Consider the following 19,334-nt stretch of genomic DNA (forward strand, 5'->3'; position numbering starts at 1 on the left):
GAAATACTTCTATTAAATCTCCCATCATTCTTCTACACCCCAGGAAATAAAAGTCCTCATCTGTTTAACCTTTCCTGGTAACTCAGTTCCTGAAGTCCGGACATCCTAGTAAATCATGTTGGAATCTTTCTAAATTTCCTGTAGTTAGATGATCAAAAATGCACATAATACTCCAATGTCTTATCCAATTTTAACATAACATCCCAACTCCTGTACTCAAAACTTTGATTTATGAAAGCTAATATGCCAAAAGCTCTCTTTATAATCCTATCCACCTGTGATGCCACTTTCAGGGAATTATGTATCTATACTCCCAGATCCCTCTGTTCTACCACACTCCTCACTTCCCTACCATTTACTGTGTATGTCCTTTCTTGGTTTGTCCTTCCAATATGCAACACCTCATATGTGTCTGCATTAAATTCCATCTGCTATTTTTCAGCCCATTTTTACAACTGGTCCAGATCCCTTTTTGAATACCTTCTTTACAGACCACAACACTTCCAATCTTAGTGTTATCTGCAAACTTGTTGATTTAATTTACTACATTATCATCCAAATCATTGATATAGATGTCAAACCACAATGGTCCCAGCGCTGAGGTCACAAGCACTAGTCACAAGCCTCCAGTCTGAGAAGCAATTATCCCCCACTACTCTCTGGCTTCTCCTGTCCAGGCATTGTCAAATCCAGTTCATACTTCACTTTCAATACTGAGTGTCTGAACCTTCCTGACCAAGCTCTAATGTGGGACCTCGTTAAAGGTCTTACTAAAGTCCACGTAAACAACATCCACAGCCTTTCTTTCGTCAACTTTCCTGGTAACCTCTTTGAAAATTTTTATAAGATTGGTTTAACATGACCAACCACACACAAAGCCATGTTGACTTTCCCTAATCAGTCCATGGTTATCCAAATAATTGTATATCCGATCTCTTTCAACATTTTCCAATACTACTACTGACATCAAGCTCACAAACCTATTATTTCCAGGGTTACCTTTGGAGCCTTTTTAAACAATGGAACAAAGTGAGCTACCCTCCAATACTCTGGCACCATATCTGTGGCTAAGGGCATTTTAAATATTTCTGCCAGAGCCCCTGCAATTTCTAAACTAGTCTCCCTCAAGTCCTAAAGGAATATCTTGTCAGGCCCTGGGGATTTATCCACCCTTATTTGCTTTTAGACAGCAAGTACTTCCTCCTCTTTAATCTGTATGGATTCCATTACTTCACTGCTTGTTTTCCTTACTTCACATGACTCTGTGCCCTTTTCTTGAATAAATACTGTTGAAATAAAAACATTTAAGACCTCTCCCATCTCCTTGGCTCCATACAAAGCTGACCACTTTGATTATCAAGTGGTCCAATTTATGTCCCTTACCATCCTTTTGCTCTTAATAATCCTAAACCCTTCACATTGTCTGCCAAAAAAACCTCATGTCTTTTAGCCTTCTGATTTTGTTTTGGTTTTTCTAGCATTTTTAAATATTCAAGTACCTCATTTGCTCCATGTTGCCTATAGCTGTTATACACCTCTATCTTCTTCTGAACCTGATCTCAAATATCCCTTGAAAACCAACATTCCCTATGTCTTCTAATCTTGCCTTTGATCCTGACAGGAACATACAAAGTCTGTATTCTCAAAATTTCACCTTTGAAGATCCCCCACTTACCTCCCACATCCTTGCAAGAAAACAGTTTATCCCAATCCATGCATTCTAGATCTTTTCTCATTTCCTAAAAATTGGCCTTTCTCCAATGTACAATCTCAAGACCCAGACCTATCCTTCTCCATAATTAACTTGCAAATAATAGTATTATGATCACTGGACCCAAAATGTTCCCCTACGCATACTTCTGTTACCTGTCCTGTCTCGTTCCCTAATAGGAGATCTAGCATTGCACACTCTCGAGTTGGTACCTCCATATATTGATTTAGAAAACTTTCCTGAACACATTTGACAAATTCCAACCCATCCAGCCCTTTTACACTATGGGAAAACCAGTCAATACGTGCAAAGTTAAAATCTCCCACTATCACAACCTTATGTTTTCTTCATCTGTCTGCTATCTTGCCTCAGATTTGCTCCTCCAATTCTCACTGACTATTGGGCGATCTATAATACAACCCATGAGACATAACATAAATTTAAGTAATTTTTTTCAAGTATACTGTTGGAGCATTGGTTGAGCTAGAAAACAATGTACAGAAACTCACAGCAAACTTGGCAAGGACGTAGGCTCCAGCCCCCACTCCAATTCCAACAATACTCTTAAACCTGGAGGAAAATACAACATATTAACATTTGAAAATAAACCACATAAAACAATTGGCCAACATAATCTGCCCTGTCTGCAAATGGCCAGGTCTGTACAATGGCTTGACAATCATGGAGATTCAACTTAGTGCACACCACAAAGACTTGCATCTTACCAGCTCTTGTTTTGTATCCAACTCTGTTCGACACATGCCTCAACATAAGTTTCAGTCTGACCAGTGCAGAAAAGTGGACTAAATATAGTATCACATAAGCCTGCAGCTACAGCTGTTCTTCCTAAGATGTATATAGACTACAGGATCTATTATCCACAAGTTCTCTCTCCAACCAAATACAAACAGCTCACTGCCCTGTCAACTAAGGGGTCAACAATATGGCTTCAAATTGCTGTCCTTCAGAGCATGTATTTAATGCTTATTGGTGATGTGGAGCATGTTGGTAAATATGACAAAGGATTTTCTTCAGACATAAGCGATCAGTTTTTAGGGGCCACATCATGACATAGAACGTAAAGCAGTGCAGCACAGGTCGTTCAACTAAATCACTCCTGTGTCTACATGATACATGTCTCCCTATTCCCTACATAGTGCCTATGACCCAGATTCAAATCCGGCACTGTATGTAAGGAGTTTGCATCTGCAATAGGCTTCCTCCTGGTACAACAGTTTCCTACCATGTTCCAAAGATATATGAGATTAGTAGGTTAATTGGTAACATGGGTGCATTTGGGCAGCATGGGCTGGAAGTGCCTGTTACCATGCTGTATCTCTAAAGTAAAAAAAATTCATGTGTCTATGTAGAATGTACAAGGAACTGAAATACTACTATTGTGTCTGCTTTCACCACTACCTCTTGCAGCCCATTCTACACATTTCCTTTCAACTTTCTTTTCTTTTTAAAATATTTTTATTGAGTTTAACATATAAACTTATTTACAAAATTTTAAGGAAAACACATGACATCATCTCATATACTTGCAGGTACCAAAAAAATGGATGGAACTACATTAATCAGTTCCTTAATCCATGAGAAACAAGTTATTGAATTAAACCATGATAACCATGTTGAAATCCATATTTGCCAAATGAAGCCAAGTAAAAGTTGATAAAAAGAAAAAAAAACAAAACAAACAAAAAAAAAAACCTAAAAACATCTAATCGACCCCCTCCATCTAGTCAAGGTAACCTTTGGAAGAGAAAATGGAAATTATGGATCAGATAGCAACCTCCAGACATAGATTCTCCAGAATATTCAAAATTCATAAATCTTCCAATCATTATAGTATTCTATGAATTGGCCCCACATCTTTACAAATTTAAACTTTCTATCTTTAATGTTGTATCTAATTCTTCTCCAAGTTTAAATAGGACATTACATCATGTAACCCCCGTGTATGGGTAGGTGAAGTCATCTTCATTTCAATAAAATTCCTCGTCTGGCTATCAGTGTGGTTAAAACTTTCTCCTGAGTTGCAGACAGAGTATATCTGGCTCACTTGAAAAACCAAAACAAAGCAATTAACAGACATGGTTCTATTTTGACCTTAAAAATCATTGATAAAGTTTGGAAAATGTCTATCCAAAATCTCTCTAAATTTGGGTTCTCCCAAAACATGGATCGGTGAAGCTTCGATTTTACACTTCTCACATAGTGGATTAATATCTACATAAAACCAATATAATTCAAATTTGGACATGTATGTTATGTACCAACTTAAATTGTAATAAGCAATGCCTTGCACAGAAGGAAGAATCATGAATCAAGAGGAGAGTACCAATCTTCATCTGAAAATGCTATGTTCAAATCTCATTCCCAATCATTCTTAATCCCAGCTACCCTCTCACCTTAAATGCATGTCCTCCAACATTTGATACATTTACCCTGAGAAAAAGATTCTGACCACTACCCTATCTATGCCTCTCATAATGTTATAAACTTCAATCAAGCCTCCCCCAACCTCTGAAGCTCCAAAGAAAACAATACAAGTTTTTCTACCGTCTCTAATCCAGGTAACAACCTGGTGAATCTCATATATACTTTGACAAGCTAGAAAAATTAGAGGGTTGACAAACAATTTCAGAAAATCTGCCAACTCAGAAATAATTTTGACAACTAAAAGCAGTTGATCTTACTCCCTCGGGTGACAATTTAACAAAAAAAGATAATCAAAAAAAAATGCTATTAAACTTCAGCAGGTCAGACAGCATCTGTGGAAAAGAAACCAATTAATATTTCAGTTCAAAGACCCTGCATTCAGAATTGAAAAAGGGAGAATGCCTGAGAAGATGGGAAGGGCAATGATGGAACAAAGGGAAAGTTCCTAATGGGGTGAAATTATGTCACCATTGAATGGACAGTAAGATTTGTTGTCTGTGTAATTTGTTGTAAACATGGGGATTCTGGACAATCTTGCACAGTTTGTCTTTCTGGGATGCGCTGAGCAGGCTAGAATATATAAATGACAAAGGAAAAAGAGGGAGAGAGGAACAGCAAACAAACACACTTACAGCAGAATGTTCTTCAAGCTTACATTGGGCTTTGTTATAATAGTGCAGGAGGACAAGAGGTCAGAGTACGAGCTGGAGAATTACCTATAATGACAGGCAACCAGAAGCTCAGGGTCATCCTTCCAGTTTGAGCATAGATGCTCTGCAAAATGATGACCTAAATTTGTGTTTGGTTTTCCCATGCAGAACAATGGATGTGATATACCAGATTGAAAAAAAGGCATGAATTGCTGTCTTACCTGGAAGGACTCTTTGGGTTCCTGGATGACAGAAGGGAAGAGTGGAAAGACATGCATCTCCTGTAGTTGTGTGGGAAAAGGGTCAGACAATGGGGAGTAGAAGGTGGGGACAGCAGAGCAGATCAGTGTCACAAATGGTACGTTCCCTTTAAAATGCTGATAAGAGAGGGGACTATGCCGACTGGAAGTGGAATCTTAGTGGAGCTGGGAAAATTAATGAAAGTTGACCCATTGAATGTGAAGACTGTTGGAAAGTGAGGTTCCAGCAGCCTCCAAAATCAATGAAGAATGGGTGAAATCAGGAAACAGATGAGAATCAATTGAGGGTTTTGCCCTCCACAGGAGAGGGGAAGTCTATTTCTTCCTCCTTCACTCTCCCAATTGCTCTCCATTCCTTTTCTCTCTCATCCCACCCAAGTGCTGATGCCTTTGGCCGAAGTATGCTTTATATGGAAGTTGTCATTCTGGAATGATTCTCAAAATGGGATAAACATGCTTCATTTACCACAGGATTACAATAGAAAGGGCACTGAATAGAGGAAGGTGTGGTCCATGCTAGATGTCCAGACTCTATGATACGCTAGATTTACTTTGGAGGTTAGGAAAAGAGATATTATAGGAAAGCATTCATTAGAAGGGTGATGGGAATGTGAATGGATATACTTGGCTCCTATGCCACATCATCTGTGAAAGATATCATGGACCTAGTGGGCATCCTACTCCAAGGACCAGCAGTGAGAGTGATATGCAGCTCCATGCCAGCAGGCAGTGACAACCAGTGATCTTGTCATTATCGGAGCTGGTTTTAGTTTCTAAGGCAACAAAGGCAGAACCTACCCAAAGTCTGTGTGAAGAAAAATCATCAGGGAGCTGGCAGTAATGGTAATAGAGCAGTTTGCATTTCATCAGAGAACAAGGCCATTGAATGCCTCATCACGACAGAATGCTAATGGCTTTGTGCACCAAAACCTGCTCTCCATGGTGCCCTCATCTGCGGTCCACAGCCAGTTAGTCTAACTTGCTGCCATTCCTTCCAAGACAATGTAAGTTCCAGTTGAGCAGTCAGGATTGAGAGCTGACTACCGACCACCTTCATGGCAAACTGCTGCCTCACCAAACCAAGACCGTAGACTTATACCAGATTCTTTGCAGCAAGAAGTAAGTAATGTGTAGACGTAGTTAACATGGGAATACTGCATTGGATATACGTATCACAGAGCCTAAGAATGACAAGAACTGCTGCAATATTTGGCAAAAAGACACTTAAAGGTTTAGCTTTAAAGCAAAGTTTCTGATAATGGAATTTATCAGTTTTGGTCCAGGAAGACAAATTCTGATTTTAGGGGATTTCAGGATGAAAGGGATGCAAGGACGAAAGCCTGCATTGTGGAGAGTATACAAATCCCAGGTACCAACAAGAAACATTGACCATCCATTTCTCTCCATGGATGCGTCTGACCTGTCTCTCCAGCTCCTTTTTGTTAGACTTCTCAGTTTATGGCAATGTTCTCAACCTTTTTCTTTCCACTCACATACCACTTTAAATATTCCCTATGCCATTGGTGCTCTGTGATTAGTAAGGGATTCCTTAAGGTGGTATGTGGGTGGAAAGAAAAAGTTTGAAAACCACTGTTTTAATTGTACCTAATTGACTCATTAGTTTCATAACTCCAAAGTTACTCCAAAGTAGTTTCATAACTCCAAAGGAAATGGGCCAATACCACCTTAAGCAATTCCTTACTAATCACAGAGCACAGATGGCATAGGGATTACCTAAAGTGGTAAGTGGAAAGAAAAAGGTTGAGAACCACTAGTTTATGGATTGATGCTCCAATGTTTTCCAATTCAGCTCTGCATATCATAGTGGTACCTCAGCATACTAATCCCAAGGTCATGTATGATCAAGGCAGACTGACCATACCGTGGTATTGTCTCCCGACTTGGGCATGGAGCTGGTAGGATGGGGTTAATAGTAGGTTTTCCAAGCTACAAGGTATGCAGTGGCAGCACATTTGGAGAGGTGTTTCTCTTTGCTGTAGTGTGGTGACATTCTTCTCCCTGATATGATACTCAGCCTGCTCCTCATCTTCATATAATTCAAATGGACCTCAGGTAAATGTTAAGCTCTCAAACTGACCAATGATAAAGTATAAGATCTTCTCTGGAGAATGTTAAAGGGCATTATTGATTAATGCAGATCTTAACATCACAACTGAGGGTTATGAATGACAATCATCACCAGACATCTAGCAGTCCAGAATGGGAAGTGCCAAGGAAGGATACAGGAGTACTGTATCAAGTTGTACCTGCTTGGGATTAAGGGCATGCTCCCTATAAAATTGCACTAGCAGTTACACATTCGGGGAGTGACAGGTTTTGCAATTTATCTACAGTTCACATAAAGAGCATGAAGCATCACTTTGATCATTCAGAAATCATGCAATCCTTACAAATGCAAATCCACATACCAATGAACTTTAAAGGAGGAGATGATGGGCTTTTCCTTGAGTAGGGAGCATTAATGATGACCATAATACATCAATGGGCAGCATTTAATGATGAATGCCTAGAATAATTATGAAGCTTACAGGAGGGAGATAGAACAGCTAGTTGAGTGGTGTCTCAACAACAACCTTTCATTCAAAACTAAGGAGATGATTGTGGACTTCAGGAGGACATGAGGAGAACACAAACCAGTCCTCTTTGAGGAGTCAGCAGTGGAGAGGATCAAGAAGTTAAAATTCCTGGGTGTCACTATCTCTGAGGATCTTTTCTGAAGCCTCTAAGTCAATGCAATCACGAAGAAGGCTCTTCAGCGGTTATACTTCATGAGGAGTTTGTGAAGATTTGGTACGTTACCAAAGACTCTCGAAAACTTCTGCAGGTATACCATGGAGACCATTCTGGCTGGTTGAATCTCTGTCTGGTTTAGATGTGCCAATGCTCAAGCCAGGAAAAAACTACAGACGGCTATTAACTCGGCCTGCGACATCATGGGCACCAGTCTTCACTCCATTGAATACAAGAGGCGGTGAATGAAGAAAGCAGCCTCTATCCTCAAGGTCCCCCACCACCCAGGCCATGCCCTCTTCACTCTGCTACTACTGGGAAAAAGGTACAGGAGCCTGTAGACGAGCACTCAGCAGCAGAAGGACAGCTTCCTTCCCCAATGCCATCAGATTTATGAATGAACCATAGACACTACCTCACTTCGTTCTTGCACTATTTTCTATATTTTGAACTGTGGTTTATGGAAATGTTTGCAATGTGATGCTACTGCAAAACAATGAATTTCCTGACATGTTCATGACAATAAATTCTGATTCTGATCATGCAGAAGGCAAATAGTTCAGGGTGATAGTGAGCACCGCCTCAATGACAGTCCATGTGCGGAGGCACAGTCCATGTGCGGAGCCACAGCTGGACCTGTCTGCAGACAATTTAAAAAATCTATAATCCCCCCCACCCTTCCTCCAAAAACATTAGTCTCCAGAAATGCAGCTGCTCAGACAATGATAGAGAGGAATGTGGTTCCCCACAGATACGTGGGGAACGGGTTCCACAAATCCTGCAAATCCTACTCCAATCATTTCCCAGGATTCTCCTACCTACAGTTCCTTTTCTCCCTACAGATCCATCACAGAAACACACGGGAAAGTAAGACATGTTCATACAGCTTACCAGAGGCAGGCCTTCTGTAGCTTAGTCTCCATGCCTGTGATACCTGGCAACCTCAAGGCTCATGTGTCACAGCTAATGCAATAGTGACTGAGTAACTTTAAATTAATGCAGCCGGTTCTCTGGAAGTAGTCCACAGCCCTTATCAACCAAATGCAATAAAGATCAATGGGAAAGGTTTTAAAAAAAAGATGCTGCACCAAGTCATACATGCTCATGCGGTGGTTTTTGCATGAGGGCATGAGAAACAAAGAAGTGTCCTGAAATTGTGTGTGTTGTGCAAAGTGCAGTTTTACCACTTTGGCACAATTCATGTACAACAGCATGCAGATTCACCCACATTACACACAAAAAAAAGTTTTACCACATGATAGAACTTCTACTTACAGTGTTCATTAGAGATCCTGGAAGCTTAGCAATGCATAAGAGTGACATTAAATACATGACACACTAAAGTATGCATGATAGATGTATATAAGACTATGAGGGGCTTACATAAGGTGGACAGCCTGGGGCGACAGTAGCAAATACAAGAGGAGATGTATTTATAGTGAGTGGAGGAAAGTTTAAGAGAGGTGTCAGAGGTTCGTTTTTTACTCAGTGGTGAATGCCTGGAATGCATTGTCAAGGGTGATGGAGGAGGCTGGTACAATGGTGACATCCAAAAGACTCTTAAGACACATAGATGTACAAAAACTAAGGAGTTGTGGATGTGAGGTAGGGAAAAATTAGATTGTTGTGGGGTGGGTTTACATAGGTTGGCACAGTTCTATGCTGTATGTTATATGATATAGTCAGTTTCCAAAATCTGGGCCTAGAAGCATAATTTCTGATGTGATGTTCAAAGCACACATGCAAAAATATTGTGCCATTAGTGTTCAAAACCAAGGATAAATGTCTATATCATCCATTTAGAGTCAAATTTATAAAGCGCAAAAATGTTGTAAATTGCACCTGTCTCTACCACATCCCCTGGCAGCTCTTTTCATATACCGATCACTCTCTCCATAGCAACTTCGATCCAATAAATAGTCGCTTGAAGGCTAAGTGATACACTTAATAGTTTTCAATTAATTTCAATACAAATTCAGATGTATTTAAATCCTTTATTCCAACACATAAATTTGAAATTATCTTCTTTAACATTGAAATGAAATATTCATAAATAACATCTGTATAAACTTCCAGTAATATTTATGATCACAGTCAACTAAATTTATGGCGATCTCACTCACCCTTATGTCACCGCCATGTTTAATAACATTATATCTAAAACTCCACATTTGTGCGCTGCCCCACTGCGCGTGCTCCAACTAGCACTACAACACCCGAACACACCACGCATGCTTCGGTGACACTCCAACCTAGAACGCACTGTGTGTGCTCCTGGAACCGCGCATATGCATAACAAAGATGGCCGCGAAAAGTAAAAACCAACTTGGGATGCCTCTGATGACCATGCTGGGACCAACGGGATGCTGACCTAACATGGTAAGACAATTCTTTACACATTTTTGGCTTTTTTGGCCCCTACACTCTCTATGGAAAAACCTGACCCTTTAAATCTTTCTCCACTCGTCTTAAACGTATACTCTCTAGTTTTAGACCAGTGGTTCTCAACCTTTTCCTTTCTACTCACATACCACTTTATAAGTATTCCCTATGCCATAGATGCTCTGTGATTAGTAAAGGATTGCTTAAGGTGGGATGTGGGTGGAAAGAAAAAGTTTAAAAAGCACTGTTTTAATCGTACTTAATTGACTCATTATGTGCACGGTTTCATAACTCCAAAGGAAATGGGGCAATGACAATTTTTTTCAAGCAAAATATTTCAGTAACAATTGGGTCTAGAGCCGTGATTCTCAACCTTCTCTTCCCACTCATATACCACCTTAAGGAATCCCTTACTAATCACAGAGCACAGATGGCATAGCAATTCCTTAAAGTGGTAAGTGAGTGGAAAGAAAACGGTTGAGAGCCCCTGTCTTAGACTGTCCTATCCTGGGAAAAGGTCTGTGACCATCCACATAATCTGTGACCTTCATGATTTTAGAAATCCGTATAAGGTAACTGCTCCACTCCACAGAAAACATTCCAGGTCTTTTCAGTCTCTCCTTGTAATCCATTTATTAGATTTTATGGAATGCTCAATGGATGTTGGTCATTAGGCGCTAAGCAACAAATAACATTCATTGAATGCAATACACAAAAGTGCTGGGGAAACACAGCAGGTTTCTTGTTTAACAATGAATTGAGAGACTAGATTCATTGGTTAATTTGAGCTACATACAAAGAGACTCACCCAAAATGCTGAACTACACTTGGCAGCATGGCAGCCAGCTGGTCCATGGTTGGGAATTGGTACCTGAAAGAATAACATGGCTGATAACAACAGTCAGTGTGCGCAAGACCCCTCGTTATATTAGGTACCTCCGGAAACAACATAGGACTGATATATCATAAAAAATTTAAGTGCTTGGAACACCAAATCATGATAAAATGGGGAAGGAAGGAGTAGAAATTCTTCAATATCAATGCATCTCAATCGCTAACTCTGCATCAGACGAGTCGCAGGTTGAAATTCAACTTCAGTGACCATAAAACTCTTAGCTGTCATTCTAGTGCTGAACTGAGATTTAAGTCACCATTAGAGGGGATGAAAACTGATACCTTACTTCATTGAGGTTGATGTACAAAAAAAACCTTATGATCCTATTTTGAAGAACAGGTGAGTTATCGCTTGTATCCTGGTCAATATTAATCTCTCAATTAATATCGCTTACTGTTGTAAGCTGTTCTCAGATGATGCAAAATGTCAGTGAGACTTACCCTGCAGGGAATTGAGAAGCATTTGTCTGCTGGCCAGGGGCATCCACATGGCACACAACAAAGTGCTTGGTGATTTCCTGCATGTCCTCAAAGTTGAAAAACGTATTGAAGCAGAGTTTATCTAGAATAAAAAAAGATGGGTCCTCCATTAAACCCTGCTGCAGCCTCAATATTGGCAGTTTCAGAGAGTATCAAAGATCAACACCAGCAACAGGTTGTAGCTGGGTCGATATACCAAGGTAATAATGGACCACAAGGAACCAGATACCAGTACACCCAGCAACTTGTCCTTGCTACACAACGGCAGATCTCCCTGTAATTCAATGTGTGGGTAAACTGCACAAATTCACCCTTCCCAACAACTGCACTTAATCCCAGTCAATTGGTAAGTATCTCTAGGTTCATCTTACTGTATCTCTCAATTTCCTTGTCCACCAAGCTTGATTTCAAGGATAAGGTGGTTTTCCTATGTACCTCCTGCCCTTTCTGACTCAATAACTGGAGGTGCAGTTGAAGAAACCTTTGTGAGATGCTACGTTGTATTCTGAGCCCAGTGAAAAATGTAAACACATAAAGCCAATTATTGTAATGGATGACTGTTGCTGGGGGACAATTAAAGAGACTGCATGGTACTGGATTTTTTTTTAATTATTAGTTTTTTTTAGGAATTGAGCTAACAAAACCAACACTTATTTCTCATCCCTAAATACTCTTGAGAAGCTGGTGGTGAGCATCAAGCTTCTTGAATGTTGTCAGAGCTGCATACAACCAGAAATGTTGCTGACTTGAGTTGAGTAGATGGAAGAAAAAACTTCACAAAATCACCCAGTTTCTCACCTAGATTTGTTGCCATATTGCCTATGGGACCAGTTAAAAATCTTTTGATCCTCAAGTGGGTTAATTAGAAATGAGACTGTAATTGATCATCAAGGCAAAGCGTTTAAGCTCTCTCAATGGAAGACATCCCTGCATCACAGTTGGATGGTGTGAATATTACTTACATTATCAGGCGAGGTTTCTTGTTGCTTGTTTTTTACTGCATCATCATCCGACAACCCTGCTTGTTTATCTTCATTAATGAAGATTCTCAATCTCCATCAGTTATGTATTCAAATGGCAATTATTTTAGCCATTGCTGTAAATTTCTCACTACAGGTGGTACAGCACACCCCAAAGGAGCTGAATTTAAATTCTGACTGCATATCCACCATCATCAGCTAATTCTACCTCCATACTGGAAGTGAGAGGGGTCTCTTTGATACTATGTGGAGAGTTGGGTAATCTACAGAGATTCTACTAAAGAGTACAGAGTGGAATTATGTACAATACTTATATGAAAAAAAAAGTATATAGGGGTAGACACCTTTGTGATCTGGGCCGAGAAGCAAGTAATGAGATTGATTTGCGTGGGTGACCGTAGAGAAGGCTAGCCTGATGAGTCAGACAAAACCCTAAATTCTTTCTAAATTCCTTTTCATCAAAGATTGATTCATTACAAAGCACAAGGACATTGGAGAATCAGAATGCATCACAGTTTGATACAAAGAGTATGGGAGAGAAATTTGATTAAGATCACTGGTGCACGGAAGGACATCAACCATTGGTTGTAGTTCATCTGAAGTCAATGGAGCTGAAATTGTGGAGGCAAATACAATCACCAGCCAGTTTGCTCAAAAGTTCTTAGTTCTGGAATCCATGAACAAATTACACTTGAATGAACAAATTTTTTCAATGAGTTTGCTTTCTGAAAAGAAACTGGGGATGATGATAATCAATTTCAAGCTGAACACAAAGATAATTTCAGATTTACTGTATCCCATAGGAAGTTGGAGAAACATTACATTAACTTTGATCGAATTTAGCAGGTTTAATCACATAATGATGCTGACTCAATGTGTTAGTTCAACTGACCTAAAAAGGTTTAGCTGCTGATTTTCGTTTGTACTCAGCCAGTGACATCACAGACACCAGCCTTCACTCCATCGAGGACATCTACATAAGGCGGTGTCTTAAAAAAGCAGCCGATACCCTCAAAGACACCCACCACCAAGGCCATGCTCTCTTCATTCTGCTACCATTGGGAAAAAGGTACAGGAGCACTCAATAGCACAAGGACAGCTTCTTCCCTGCTACCATCAGATTCCTGAATAATCAGTGAACCAAAGTCACTGACTTACTTTTCGTGCCCTGTTACTTTTATTTTTTGTAGTAATGTTGTAAGACGGTCGTAATATGAATGTTTACACAATGAAGCTGCTGCAAAACAACGAATTTCATGACTTGTTCATGACAATAAATTCTGATTCTGCTGCCTCTCGTGTCAGTGTCCGGCACCGATGGATTCCAGTTTCCCTGATACCGCTCTTCCATGGTCGCAATGTCCTGATGAAACCTTTCACCTTGTCCGTCACTGACTCCACCCAGATCAGCGGGGAAGACGTCCAAGGGCGAATGCAGAAAATGAATTTTTAATGAACATGCTGCCCTTTGTGGTTTTGTCAGCTTGAAGTAGACTTAAAATATGATAGGAAATCTCAAAAACAGGCTATATCTAAAAATGGTACGTGATAAGAAAATTTTAAGGTGATTTTAAAGTGTTCAGGAAGCAAAACCTTTGTTGTCCAGTGTTACTTGCTCCTGAAGTTTTACTATCCTGACATCCCCTTTCTAAGTGATTGAAGCTGGAGGATGCCCTGATAACAAAGATGGAATAGAGTTCCAATGCTGTCCATGTTCACCCCTCACATTAAAAGCCCTTTTATTTTCACTGAGTTGCTTCTCAGATGTTGGACGTCAGAGAACAAAGTAAGGAAAAAAGAACAAAGCTCATGGTGCTGGTAAGTAGTTTAAGAGTTTTATCAGAATATGTTCAGATTACCCTTATGACAAAGCTGATTAAAGTTGCAGTCAGTAGAGTAAATGGAATCATCAGTCACCCTCACAATTGCTTTGATCAGGACTATAATCTGTCCTTGGATACTGCAATGTGACAAAGCAGTCTGTCAGTCACTTCCCACACTGAGTGGGGATGCTCACCTGTATGGGTGTGCAAGCTGTGCCTAACTGTAAGCACCCTGTCCCCGTACAATACAAAATCTGTACTTGTTCCAATGTGTACAACCTCACTCTGTATCTATGCTGTTAAACAAACTAGTCTATTTGCCATCTGCACAGGGTCCTTAACAAGTATGAAGAATGCTCTTTGTCAGCATTTTGTTTGCCAGGCTGCCCACACCAAAAATGTACAGACCCAAGAGTGGCCCCCTATTTTTATATAAAATTGCACCCAATATACATTGGAGTGCTGGATTTTAATGAGTTGCATCCGCACTCGAGTTTTGTATTCACGGCTGCGACTGAGCACGCACTCAAGAGATTCATCTGCAGTTCTCAAGGTGACCTACATTGCACCACAAATAACATTTCAGCCACATTAAAAATTAAACACAAAGCCCATTATCTGTAGAAATGATCAATTACAGACATCTTCAAATGAGTGACTGCAACTCCCCTCAGCCCTACATCTCCATTTTCATAATCTTTCAATGTTACATTCCTTATGGTAGCAGCCAGTCAGAAGTAGCAGCAGCTGTTGGTGTTCTGCATCTTAATAACCTTCTGCACCAAAGCAGCTTCAAGCAATGTTTTCTGGCTGAATAGAAACACACGTGGCCACAAGTGTTCAGATCCGTACATATTCCAGTAGTGGGACAAATCTTGCTGGCCAACAACAGTTGATTTCCCCTCTCCTTTGGCCAAGTCAGCAGCTAATTTAGCACAAAGTACAGTACATGAGGCAACACCTCCCTTTGGCTGAAATATATTTATCTGTAACTAGTCCCACACTAACAAAATGCCCAAGCTGTCCATCCAATTGCAATTCCAATCTCACCTGCTTGCACATATCTAATTCACCTGCCATTCTTCAAACCCCCCCCCTGGATTAATTGGTCCCCAGCCCAGATAAACAACGCCAATATCCTATTAACACTTCATACTGCTGCCAGCAGAACCTCGTTCCCATTGATCACAATTAGTCCACAACCCAAAAGAGGTTCTCTGGTGTTCATCACGTCAAGGTCATAATTTCAGCATTTTCTGACTGAGAGATGACAAATTCCAATTTTTTATAAAGGACACAAAATCCTCTGTTCTGATGTCACAGGGATTTGAGGTAATTGCTTACAATACAAACACATTATATACTTATACTTCTCTCTATCCCTTCACATTTACATCCCACCTCGCAAACTGCAAAATATCCCAGGACTCAAAGGAAATATATTAAACAAAATTTGATAATTAACAACATGATATTCTGGAGTACAAGAACAGCTTGGTCAAAGGTGTAGGCCTAAAAGAAGGCAGGACACAGAGAGACAAGAAGCTCAGTAGCTCAACAGCTGAAGGCACAGCTTTAATATGCTATGGGTTGCAGGGATAGATATGACAGACAAGACAGTTCAAAACTATGCAGGATTTATAAGGAAAGACGGTAAATTAAAACTTCACTATTTGAGATCAACGTAGATCAACAAACACATGTTAACAGACGTATGGGACATTTCAGATTTATTGTTAAGAGTAAATTACATCACATACAACTCTGAGATTCTTTTACTGTGGGCGAGGCAGAATTACCACTTATTGATAGTGCAAAAAAAACTGTACACGGTGTGTACATGTAAACAAATAAAGAACTGTGAACAGATGACTAATGTAAACAAACTGACTGTGCAATGCAGAGAGAATAAAAATAATCAATAAAGTGCACAAGAGTCCTTGAGTGAGACCCTGATTGAGTTTGTTGTTGAGGAGTGTGATGGTGGAGGGGTAGCAGCTGTTCCAGAACTTGGTAGTTCGAGTCTTGTGGCACCTATACCTCTTTTCTGATGGCAGAAGCGAGAGCTGGGTGATGAACAGAGCATGTGCTAGGTGGTGTAAATCCTTGATGATTGCTGCTGTTCTCCGACGGCAGAATTTCCTGTAGTTGTTCTCGATGGAGGTGAAGGCTTTGCCTGTGATGCCCTGGGTTGTCCACTATCTTTTGGAGGGCTTTATGCTCAGGTGTCCCCATACCAGACCATGATGCAGCCAATCAGCACACTTTCCACCGCATGTGTAGAAATTTGCCAGGGTTTCTGGTGTCATACCAAACCTCCACAACATCCTGAGGAAGTGGAGGCACTATGTGGTTTCTTCACAATGTTTTTAGGAAAGATCCTCTGAGATAGTGACTCCCAAGAACTTAAATTTGCTCACCCTCTCCACCTCTGATCCTCAATGATCACTGGATTGTATACCTCTGGCTTTCCTTCCTGAAGCCAACAATCAGCTCCTTAGTTTTGGTGACATTGAGTGCAAAGTTATTATTGGTACACCACTCAGCCAAGTTTTCAATCTCCCTTCTGTATGCTGACTCATCAGCTTTCTTTATACAACCCACTGCCATGGTATCGTTGGCAAATTTGTAGATGGTATTATTGTTGTATCAAGCCACATAACCTTAGGTGTAAAGTGAGTAGATCAGGGTACTAAGAACACAGCCCTGTGATGCTCCGGTACTGATGGTGATTGTGGAGGAGATGTTCTTGCCAATCCTCACTGATTGTGACCTGGAGATGAGGAAATCCATGATCGATTTACAAAGTGGGGTGTTGAGTCCCAGGTCTTAGAGTTTGCTGATCAGTTTTGAGGGGAATGATGGTGTTAAATGCTGAACTGTAGTCAATAAAGAGCAACTAGATAAATGTATCTTTACTGTTGAGGTGTTCCAGGGCTTTGTGTGGAGCCGATCAGATGGCATCCGCCATAGACCTGTTTCTACGAAAGGTGAACTGGAATGTACTCATGTCACCTCTCAGACAGGAGCCTCAACACCAGCCTTTCAAAACACTTCATTTAATGTGTTACTGGTCAATAGTCATTAAGGCAGGTTATAGCACTCTTCTTGGGATCAGTATGATTGATGCCTGCTTGAAACAGATGGGTACTATGCCCTGCTGGAGTGAGATATTGAAGATATCTGTAAATATATTGTTAAGTTGGTCGGAAAGATTTTTAATACTTGGCCAGGTACTCTGTCTGGGCGGGATGCTTTCCTCGGATTCACTCTCCTGAAGATGTCATCCGCAGATTCGGACAGGATGGGATCATCAGGGGATATGGGGGTGCAAAGGGGTGGTTCTTTACTGTTACTGTTGTCAAATCAGGGGTAGAAGGCACTGTGTTCCTCTGGGAGCGAAGCTTTGCCACCTGCTACATCACCAGATTTGGTTTTGTAGCAGGGTATGGGATTTAGGCCCTGCCAAAAATGTTGGGTGTCCCTCGTTGTTTCCATCTCCACTTCGCCCAGGAGATAGCTTTTTTCAGGTCATTACCTGCTCCTTCTATATTGATCTGGATATCCGGACTTAAATGCCTGTGATCTGGTCTCAGAAAGTTCTGGATTTCATTGTTCATCCAAGGCTTCTGGCTGGGGAAAAGCCTGAATGATTTGGTGGGGACATACTCATCCACAGCTGTTTTGATAGCCCTGGTGTAATCATTCAGTTCCTCAGCTGAGTGCTTGAACACTGCCCAGTTCACTGACTCGAGGAAGTCCTGTAACCGTTCTTCAGCCTTCTGTGACCAAACCTTCTAGGTGTCCTGATCTTTGGAGCCTCTCTTTTCAGTCTGTCTTTATGAAGGCAGAAGGAGCACAGGTAGGTGATCGGACTTGCCAAAATGCTGTCTCAGGAAAGAACAATAGGCCTTCCTTACCTTGGTGTAGCAATGATCAAGTGTGCTGGGACCTCTGGGTCAGCATGTTATAAGGTTGTAGTAGTTGGGAGGGTATTCTTGACACAGGCCTGATTAAAGTTCCCCACAAAGATTTGTAATATATTGGGCTTGGCTGTCTCTTGTTTACTGACCACATCACATAGCTCCGCAAGTTCCCGTTTGTAATCAGAGTCGGGAGGCACATAACCTGAGAGTATTCAAAGCTGAGTTTTAGAAGAGGAAAAGTTCACAGATGCTAGAAGCAGGCAGACTTGTCAGGGATGTGATATGCCATAGACATGGACCAGTTAAGTATTATACCAATACTGGGCTTTTATTAACAGACTAAAACCACCTCTAACTGGCCAGTGGGAAAAGCATCTCCATCTGTTATACCAGTAGGGTGGAGTATCTCTACAGACAAAGCCAATAGCAAGCAGTCAGTATAATAGCTCCCCCCACTCCCACCCTCATTACATCATCACAGGATGCTTCAGAGATGAGATGTGAAAATAACAAAACAACCAAGTTGGGGCAGAGGAGGTTGAGCAATCCAAGTTTGTGGATGTGCCTCAGTGACAAAGTAGATATGCAGTTCAAAATTCAATACTGGTCACATATGATGTTAGTTGAGGAAAAAAATGGCTAAACTTGGAATAGTTGCTACAAAAATGGAACTAGTGCAGAACAAAGATAAAAGGCTTTACTCTTCCTGATTTTTGGTTGGAAGAAATCTCTGTTCACCCAGGAAATCATCAGCTGGACAATAATGAGACAATGGATGGGCAGAGTTGTGTTGGTAATATGGAAAACAGCATTAAACATAATGAGGAAGAGTACAGTAAAGCCCCTGGTATCCTGAATTCAAACACCGGCAGCCTCAAGCAACTGGCAAAAAAAATAATTTAAATTTTTTTAAATAATAAAATAATAGGTAAAATATGCAGGTTTAAAAGTGTAAATGTTCTCCGAAGTAATGCATAAACCTTTGGTGATGATGGGAAGAAATATTCGGCAAGTGGAGTGCCTTGGTCATAC

General features: G+C 40.6%; 1 protein-coding gene across 11 annotated transcripts in view; it reads right to left on the reverse strand.

The window, feature by feature from the left end:
- The window catches only part of ndrg4 (NDRG family member 4), a 183,748-nt gene that overhangs the window by 35,359 nt on the left and 129,055 nt on the right, over window positions 1–19,334 (reverse strand). For all 11 annotated transcript variants that reach the window (XM_069901068.1, XM_069901065.1, XM_069901066.1 and 8 more), the window contains 3 exons: window positions 11,535–11,655; window positions 11,008–11,070; window positions 2,221–2,281 (listed from right to left, as the gene is read on the reverse strand). In XM_069901068.1, coding sequence (XP_069757169.1) covers window positions 2,221–2,281; window positions 11,008–11,070; window positions 11,535–11,655 — 245 coding nt within the window. The remainder of the gene's footprint in view (window positions 1–2,220; window positions 2,282–11,007; window positions 11,071–11,534; window positions 11,656–19,334) is intronic.

Source organism: Narcine bancroftii, chromosome 10 (assembly GCF_036971445.1).
Source record: "Narcine bancroftii isolate sNarBan1 chromosome 10, sNarBan1.hap1, whole genome shotgun sequence".
Taxonomy (NCBI): Eukaryota; Metazoa; Chordata; class Chondrichthyes; order Torpediniformes; family Narcinidae; genus Narcine; species Narcine bancroftii.